At 44.8% G+C, this 9,521-nt stretch overlaps 1 protein-coding gene across 1 annotated transcript; it reads right to left on the bottom strand.

Moving 5' to 3' along the window:
* Nucleotides 1-682: 682 nt before the first annotated feature.
* Nucleotides 683-9,394, bottom strand: ctu2 (cytosolic thiouridylase subunit 2 homolog (S. pombe)). Its single transcript, XM_048262805.1, has 15 exons — nucleotides 8,774-9,394; nucleotides 8,433-8,507; nucleotides 8,179-8,257; nucleotides 8,040-8,099; nucleotides 7,886-7,946; nucleotides 7,165-7,274; nucleotides 6,149-6,438; nucleotides 4,319-4,454; nucleotides 3,816-3,947; nucleotides 3,261-3,352; nucleotides 2,793-2,893; nucleotides 2,391-2,619; nucleotides 1,964-2,030; nucleotides 1,740-1,798; nucleotides 683-1,032 (listed from the first exon to the last, which is right to left on the bottom strand). Exons 1-15 carry the CDS (start codon nucleotides 8,827-8,829, stop codon nucleotides 957-959), a joined length of 1,623 nt encoding a protein of 540 aa, XP_048118762.1. The 5' UTR covers nucleotides 8,830-9,394; the 3' UTR covers nucleotides 683-956.
* Between the last annotated feature and the right edge of the window lie 127 nt (nucleotides 9,395-9,521).

Raw genomic sequence — 9,521 nt, 5'->3', positions numbered from 1 at the left:
AGACAAGCTGAGCAATGAAAGGACCTTTTCTTTGCGAATGGAAACACTAACATCATAACACCAGACGTCTTTATATTTGTACAACACAAAACTGTTTACAAAAAAGTAGTGGGATGGAAGTTAACTGTTACATATACTTGTAACTGCTTATAGATTTAAACTGACAATGGTAAGACGTCAGACTACAAAGACTTGAATTTTTCACTCCTCACAAAGGGCTTGTTTCACAGATGACGCATTCAAATCTGTTGAAAATGAGTAATTATACAGAGCAGGATAGACTGGAATAGATTTTGGGCCATGACAATGGCCTCTGGAAAACTGTCATGCTGGAATACATTCATACACTTTATTTCTAGGTAAATGTTTTTATGATCACTACTACTGTGTTAAATGTTGTACAATGACTGTAATTATTCAAATTGTTGCAGTATGGACCAGCTGGACACTAACTTAAACTTTTGAGGACGTCCACCCACCACACGTATACTTTTGCCTGACATTACTCCTATTTCCTGAAAGTGGCCTTGCTTGCTTTGTTGTCTCGTTGCCATGCAGACGTTTACAGGGTTCTTTCTAAAGGGAAATTATGTGGCATTTCCACATCTGTGACTTAAAATGCAAAGAACACCAGAGAAAGATAAATATTGCACATCTGCAAATAAATAACAACAATCATTTATAAATGTCTTGAGTTTTATTTCATTCATCACGATCCAGGCACATAGGAGCAGCAGTAACATTGTTTTTATGCTCATCGTTCATTTAAAAATGTACACCACTGAAAGCATAATTAAGCAATAAATAATGTTTTGGATATGCTGCCAGACTGACAGCCTCTGTTTTTAAAACTGGCAAATGTAAAGGTACATAAAAGTGATTCTGGTGATTATTTAAAAAACAGTCTGAACGCAGCAGAGTATTTTGGTGATGTGATATTCTTGGCTGAGTCATCTTCAGCACAGCTGCTCGTCGTCTCCATCTTCATCTTCATCCAGCAGAAACTCACTGATCTCCTTCCTCATCTCCAGTCTAGACAAAAGCCCAAATCACAGTGTGCTTAGTTCTTAGCCCCTCGTGGCATGGCAGAGAGAACAAACAAACACTCCATGACTAACCAAACCAGAGAGCCATTCCTGTCATTCAAAGCTTCAATTTAATCTACTTTGTCATGTATTTGCTTCACTAAACCATTAGCAGTGCAGAATATGTTGACAGTGCAGGTAAAAAAAAAAAACATAATTTACAAAGAATTATTCAGCTACAGAAGATGGCTGATGCTCCTGAATACTGCGTGTCACACCCAGTGAACACTTACAGGGATAAACTAATTAGAGAGAAGCAAAAGTTTTTTCCTTATTAGTCTGTAGTTTTCCAGTGTTAGAATAAGGCTCTACTTTTGCTGTGTAAATAAGGCTCTAGTCTCCCACTGTTAGAATAAGGCTGTAGTGTTCCAGTGTTAAATAAGGCTGTAGTGTTCCAGTGTTAGAATAAGGCTGTAGTGTAGTGTTCCAGTGTTAGAATAAGGCTGTAGTGTTCCAGTGTTAAATAAGGCTGTAGTGTAGTGTTCCAGTGTTAAATAAGGCTGTAGTGTCCCAGTGTTAAATAAGGCTGTAGTGTCCCAGTGTTAAATAAGGCTGTAGTGTCCCAGTGTTAAATAAGGCTGTAGTGTTCCAGTGTTAAATAAGGCTGTCGGTTTCCTGTGTTCAATTGAGGCTCCACCGGGATGCTCAACTCACCTCCTCTTTCGCCTCTCTGCTTCACTCCCTATATATGAGGGCAGTGTGTCTACTGAGGTCTGTTCAGAGCACAAAACAACACACATAAAATGTGAGACTGGAAATTATCATCTTATAAGCAGCTTGCTTTAGCAACTAAAAGACTTTAGTTAAGATACCGGTAATAGACAAATATAAAAGCATTTCATTGACGTCTTTGCCAGCTTTCTGGTCCAGTGTCTTACCATGTCTTTGATGGTCAGCCTACAGCTGTAACACAAGAGACTCTTCAGATCACTGTTCACAGGCAGCCTGCAAAACATCCATCAAAAGCAGGACATCAGCAACATTATATAATTCACTCTATTATTAGTGTTATTTTGCCACTCCTGGTCTACACTCTCTAAGACTTTGAGAATATTTTCTTCCAGTGTGCTTGTCATATGAGTGCGGTGGGTATTTAGTTGTGCTTTTGCAAGCTAACCCATTGTATCTCCACAGTCCCTGGCACAGACACTACCAAGGCTCTCCTGCAGTGACATTCAACACTGACATGACATACGTGTATTCTCACTGAGCAATCATTTCATCTCTACACTAAATTATTAAATTACAGATAAGGTTATACAAAGGCTTAGACCTGAGTTTATTCAGCGTCTTTGATTTCCTCACCTCACACTGGAGCTAGAACAGCAGCAGCCTCCTCCTCTTCCTCCTCCTCCACAGCATCCGTCCCCGGAGCCTCCGGCTGAGGAGGAGCAGCTCTGGCCTGCGGACCCCGAGTCTGAGCCCAGCACTGGGGCAGGGGCAGGAGCAGGAGCAGGGGGGCTGGAGCCTGCTGCCTTTATCCCCTGGGAGAGCCTCTCAGACAGGAGCGTGGCGCTGAAGGCAGAGGCCTCCTCTGAGTCGCAGGGAAGAGAAGGGAAGGGAAGATAAGAGTGGAGAGTATTAGTCAAAGCAGGAGAGATGGCTGGGGGGGGTTGCAGCGGTGCCAGCTTATTGTCGGTTGTAATTAATGGTGGAGACTATCTCCTGTGCTATTAAATATACAATCCAGAGAACACTGGCACATACCGACGGCGGTGTCAAGGGCACAGAGACACAGAAGGCACTTGCTGGCTGGATCGGCGTCGCTCGTCTGGCCAGAACGAGCGGTCTGGAGTTTCTCACTCGTCCTTGAGACAAACAACAGTGTGAGACGCGCACACACACACACACACACACAGTCTGTAAAGACCTTTTCACACACTAGCCACCGCTAACAGAGCCACAGAAACAATTGCTTTAAACAAAATTTGTCCCACTAAATTGAACAACTCAAGAAGTCTTCGATCTTATCTTGATAATAATAACAGTATTAAGTATTCTTTAAGCACAGGTTAAGGAATCCATTTAGCACAAAAAAAAAACAACAGCCTAATAAAACTAAATGTGCTGTGACAGTTTCCCGGGCATTCAACACTGGAAACTCCAATGATGATGATGATCCTGTTAAGCTTTACCAGATGTGTGGGTGTGTGCGCGCGAGTTGATGGCTCTAACCTGTAGATGGTGCTGACCGTGGAGGGGAAATCGGCCTGGAGTTTGGTGACAAAGCTCTCAGTCAGTCTCTGGATGCTGGCTTTATCGGACGTCTGGAGGGGGGAGAGGGGGAGACAGTAGGCAGAGCGCTGAGATGGTCCCCTCACATACACATATGGCTACTGAAGGTCATCACTCTTTGTACTTCTAGAACTGGTGCTGTAAAGTGAGGCCAACGGAGGCTCCATCCACACGATTCTGTTCTTGTGCACACTTTTGTTTTGTTTGTGCCGCTCATTCTCACCACTCTGGCACAGGATGCCATTTCCAGGGTGAGTTTGAAAAAAACTGAAATGGATTAGAATTGATTGCTGTTCCCATTGGCAACAGAGAAATTCCATTACTCCATCAATATGGAGGAGTAAGTCTGAACGCAATAAAGTGATGACTTGTGAGTTTTCTTTAAACTGGGACATAAACAGGATTGAGGAGTGAAAGCAGTAGAAATCCTCAAATGAACTTGAAAGCGATTCCGACTGCACCGAATTTTTTCGTTGTCCCTCCGCCAACTCTCACCTTGGTGTCCAGTCCGGGAGTGAAAGTGGAGGGGACAGAGAAGAGCCTGTTGTAGAAGGCGATCTCTTTAGAGGAGTAGTCCCTCATCGGCCGCACGATGACCACATCACCAAAGCGCGAATCTGCAAAGCCCTGTGACCACACAGACAAACGACAGGAGAGAAATGATGAAAGAATAAACATTAGCATGTGGGTGGCATCTAGCAGAGCACTGGCTCATAAGTGCTGAACTGAGTAATGGCAGAAGAGACACAAAGCATGAAGGACAGTGGCAGAGAGACAGCAGGATAACAGGGCAGAGGAAAGGAGGAGAGATTTCTACTCCACCCTCACTCTCTGCTTTACGTTCTCTGCCTTTTCTATAAAGTGTGTGTCTATGTGTATGCTTGTGTGTGTGTGTGTGTGTGTGTTAGTGTGACAGAGAGCGAGAGAGAGAGATTCTAAGAGTGAGTGAGAATGAGAAAGTTAATGCAGTGTGTGTGTGTGTGTGTGTCATCTCTCACCGTGTCCATGGCCAGTGCGGCGCCCCGGCCCAGCGAGATGCTGCTGAGCAGTTTGATGGCCAGCCGGGTGCAGCTCTCCCCCAGCATCACCTTGGAGTAGCCCCTCTGCCGGGCCGTGTGCAGGATCAGGTGATGTCTGGACAACACACAGGAGGCCCAGCCAGGCGGATCAAACACAGCCGACTGCTTTGGCATAGCTCAACTTATGACACAGTCCACGGGTGGCAGCGAATGAGAATTAGCTAGGAGATATCTCCAACACAAAGTATCTCCTCTTTTCTGATTAGTGAGGGAAAAACATTCACTTCTAACATTATAACTGTGTAGATGAAAGAGTGAGGGGGAAAAACTATGTTGGAAACGGATAGAAAATCCATGCCAGACAGACCTCTCCCCTCACAACACCTCACGTCACTTCCACTACTATTAAGGTCTAGCACCTTCCTGAGCTATCGACCCAAAAACAGAATGGACTGCCCTTATCAGCCCCCGCGGCTTATGGGTGACTCAGAAGAGATGAGAGAGGAAAAGAAAAGAAAGGGGAAAGAGAGAGAGAGAGAAATAGAGTTGAAAGAGAGAGGGAGAGAAATAGAGTTGAAAGAGAGAGGGAGAGAAATAGAGTTGAAAGAGAGAGGGAGAGAAATAGAGTTGAAAGAGAGAGGGAGGGAGGAGGAGACAGTGACCAAGAAAGCACGTTTGAGTGCTTCTGCAAGGATAAAAAAGGGAGATTGACACTGATGAGTGACAACTGTTTCGCTGTGACTCGACGGCGTTCTCCTCTCCTTTCCTCTCCTCTCCTCTCCTCTCCCCTCCTCTCCCCTCCCTCTCCTCTTCTCTAGTGGCAAGTGCAGGAGCAGACAGGGCTGCAGGAGTGTCGATTATTACTCCTCTCCTCCCCCCTCCTCTCCTCTCCTGTCCTCTTCTCTCTCCTCCTCTCCCCTTTTCTCCTCTCCTCTCCTCTCTCCTCTCCTCTCCTCTCTCCTCTCCCCTCCCCTCTTCTCTTTCCTCTTCTCTTCTCTTCTCTTCTCTCCTCCTCCTCTCCCCTCCTCTCCTCTTCTCTAGTGGCAAGCGCAGGAGCAGACAGGGCTGCAGGAGTGTTGATTATTACTCCTCTCCTCTCCTCTCCTCTCCTCTCCTCTCCTCTCCTCTCCTCTAGTGGCAAGTGCAGGAGCAGGCAGGGCTGCAGGAGTGTCGATTATTACTCTTCTCCTCTCCTCTCCTCTCCTCTCCTCCCCCCTCCCCTCTTCTCCTCTCTCCTCTCTCCTCTTCTCCTCTTCTCCTCTCCTCTCCTCTCCTCTAGTGGCAAGCGCAGGAGCAGACAGGGCTGCAGGAGTGTTGATTATTACTCCTCTCCTCTCCTCTCCTCTCCTCTCCTCTCCCTCTCCTCTCCCATCCTCTCCTCTCCTCTCCTCTAGTGGCAAGTGCAGGAGCAGACAGGGCTGCAGGAGTGTCGATTATTACTCTTCTCCTCTCCTCTCCTCTCCTCCCCCCTCTTCTCCTCTCCTCTCTCCTCTTCTCCTCTCCTCTCCTCTCCTCTAGTGGCAAGTGCAGGAGCAGACAGGGCTGCAGGAGTGTCGATTATTACTCATCCCTCACAGTGGTGCGCGGAGGAGTGAAGCACGAGCCGAGAGTAGAAAAGGCAAATGTAGGAGTTGACCATGACTCCACGACTTACTACACTTCCCCATCTCTGGAAAGAGTACTGCTTCTCGGGGACAGTAAACATAAACACTATGTATTCCAAAACCAGATCATTCATAACTGAACTGGAAATGAATGTAAACAAGTTATCAAGCACAAGCGTCCCAGCGAAGTGAATGGGAAAGTTACCGGAGAGTCTGTAAGAGGTCCTCCTTGGCGGTCAGTGTCTTCACAGAGGCAAAGAGTCTCTCTAGGGCCTGACTTTGGTCAGCAGGGGGAATACATGATGATGGCTGACCATCGTGTGTTCGCAGTTGAGCCACAGCATCTGCCAGTGAGGAGTCTGGTTCCTGGGTTCTGAGTCCAACAGAGTCTCCTCCATTCTGGATGAACTGGTCCACTGCAGTCTTGTAGCTGGACGCGGAGCTTTCTGAAATGGCCGACACAGCTTCCAGGACTGAGGTGGGAAGTGTGAAGACCTAAGGCAGAGAGAGCGGGCATCACTCTATGGCTTCTTCTAGCACATTCACTATTCAGTGCAAACCAGTTTCAGCACAAAAATACATCCTCATTTACAGCACTGCTGCAGTTGTACAACCATAATACTTCTTCTACCTTAGTAAATACCCTGCTTAATCACACTTCCAAGCAAACAGTTCTCTCTGGGACAAATATTTATGTTGCACATATCTAGCACTGGGTGTTACATGTTCTTTGAGTTCATAGATTCAGAATAACTGTTACACAAATTGAACTTTTTTTTTCATGGACTATTCATTTACTATTGAAATGTTGATGCTTTTTACAGATGTTTCTTTACAGAGGGCCAAGTAGTATGGGAAACTAACACAAGAGGAGACTATATTTAGATACTTTAGAGAGGATAATCAAGACAAAGCATCTTTAGCAAAAGGAACAAATAAATAAAACACTAAAGATGCCAGTTGAGACGTTCAAGCAACAATGGACTGGCTGATGCAACGGTCTGAAACAGGAACTGCAGCACAAACTCACGTTCAAAAATAAATGGGATGAAACAAATGGGACACTGCATCAGAGACCGAGCTGATCAAAGCTCTGACAAACATTAAGAGCAATAATGTCTCTTAGCGCTCCAAACAGCTCTAATTATAGAGTGAGGGGGCCACCCACCAGCTTGCTCACTGGCTGCGACTCCACGCAGCTCAGGCAATCTGACAGCTCACCTCCTCCAAGGCGACGATGTGGTAAGGGAAGCCGGTGGTCTGAAAGAGGTGCTCCAGCTGCGTGACTGCCCGTTGACGCTCGTCCAGACTCTGCCCGCTGGCACCCCCCTCTGCCAAAGAAGGGCCAAGAGAGCGTCAGTCAGCAACACCACAAAGCAGAGTTGCCAGCTCCAAGCGACTAGAAAAGGAGCGCGAGGCTCCTACTCACTGAGGGAGGATTTAAGAATCAGTCAAATCCCCAATCTTTGACTTGCTGATAGGTAGGTTGTGGGATAGTGTTAAAAACGACTACCTTAGTGACATTTTAAACTGCAATAGTTACTTCATTCACAGCATGACTAAACAAGCTAAACATGCTACATTTGTAATGCAGTCTCCCAGCATCTTCAAACGCACGCCCACAACCATTTTCTTGCATTCAAAATATTTGGAATGCTAGTGTCTAAACATTTCAATACTTTAACTCAGTATATGACTGGTGAATGCCGCTATACAGTCACAAGTCAGGTAAGCAAGACCAGCTGTTAATTACATATACACTATAACAAAATTAAATCAGATCACATACAATGTTTTTTTCAAGTTGGATTTTACACTCTGCTTCTGTCTAAAGTTTGCATACTTTATATATTAAAAATGGCATCAAATAATATTGGCATCAAATTCATGCTTATGCAGAGAGACTGAAACATCTCATCTCTTCTGTAAGCAGGTGACTCACCATCCACGTAGATAAGTCCAGGTACAAATCGCAATTTCTTGTGAGCATCTCGACTTAAACCCTGAAAGACACAAAATGGAACTTAGGGTGGCAAATGAACATATGACAATCCCTTTCTTCTCTGTTTGGGCAGGTTTCCTGTGAACATATATACCTCTTGGACTTGGGCTAACATGGAACTTGATGCCAATCCACCGGACACAGCCAGGAGAACCTTAAGGAGAAGAATGGCATGTTTCAACCAGGCAATGTAGGCTACTGACATCCAATTTAGGTATAGGCTTTCAACTCACCCTTTCGCCAGGAAAGATTACACGGTTTTTACCCAGCATGGCACGAAACTTGTGTATGAAGTACTCCTTAAAACAACCCCTAAAGAAAGACATACAACGCATAAGTTAGCAAAACATGACAATAACTTTTTCATATAATGTAAAAAGTCAAGATAAAAATGATATAATGGATAACACTTGTTATTCAATTTAGAATGTAGGTTACAAACATCAAACTTGCTACACTAAATGCACTGAACTAAGTCCAAGGTTACCTGCAAAATGCATCTCCGGCTCTAATAATCAACACTGCCGTGCCTTCTTTACACTTCATACACTTCCTTGAGACCCTGAATAAACAGGGGGAAATGCATATGGAGACGACTGTCATTTAATACCAACGTTACACAAGGGGTGATATCATATCTGTAGAGATTTGGGGTTAAAAAGCTCATTGTCAAGTTGATGCCTGGTATCCATAGTGGCACAGATAAGCCTTCAACGGAGACTTGACGGAATAAATCATTTGGGGGCATTCGTGTAGAGAACCAGCTGATTAATACATGGATCAAGGCAATAGAAATACTACGAGCACAATTGATAATTGACCGCTTACCCTGGCAGGGATCTACTCTCCAGTAAAGCATTGTATTCCTCATCAACCTGACACATGGTGTCTAATGAAGCCGTCCAACAATGATCTGTTAACGTTACATAAAAACGAGTCGCTAGAGAATATCTAGAGCGCCAACAATGGAACTTAACGTCAACGTTAGTGGTATCTTAACTTTAAACGTCGGCAGGAGGGCAGCAGTTGCTAGCGACGTTAGCTAATATTGGTGTAAGTTCGCATCTTGTAGGCAAATAACGTCTCACTGTTCCGTAAACTCGCTGTAAGTTTTCTGGAAAATGTCGCAACTTAATGTTAACAGTCTTAAGTGAACGGTAACACATAGAGACATCTATAACATGTGATTTCAGTCAACAGAAGCTTTCTAGTTACTACCAAACGAAGAATCCATTTGCTCGAAACACGACATGTGAGGAACTCAGCTGTCCATTTTTGATGACGTAATGTTGTCATTCGGAACATCAGTCGCGCAAGAACATCTGTGTTTTTTGGGGTTACAGTGGTTGCTCGTAATAAGACTGAACGAGAACGAAATGTTTTCGTGCACACCTTCGCATGTATTTTATACGTTTGTTTGTTATTACAACAAACAGACGTTGCTTTGTTGAAAAATGGATATACTCTAGCGCCACCTGGCGATTTTGTAAAGCTATTGGCGCAAAGGCCTGTGGGAATGTAGTTGTTTTATGTCAGGAAGGCTTTCGTTGAAACTGTGCTTGAACTACAAGACCCA

Source organism: Alosa alosa, chromosome 14 (genome assembly GCF_017589495.1).
Source record: "Alosa alosa isolate M-15738 ecotype Scorff River chromosome 14, AALO_Geno_1.1, whole genome shotgun sequence".
Classification (NCBI taxonomy): domain Eukaryota; kingdom Metazoa; phylum Chordata; class Actinopteri; order Clupeiformes; family Clupeidae; genus Alosa; species Alosa alosa.
Note: the sequence above shows the minus strand (reverse complement) of the source record. Positions and strands in the feature narration are given on the sequence as shown.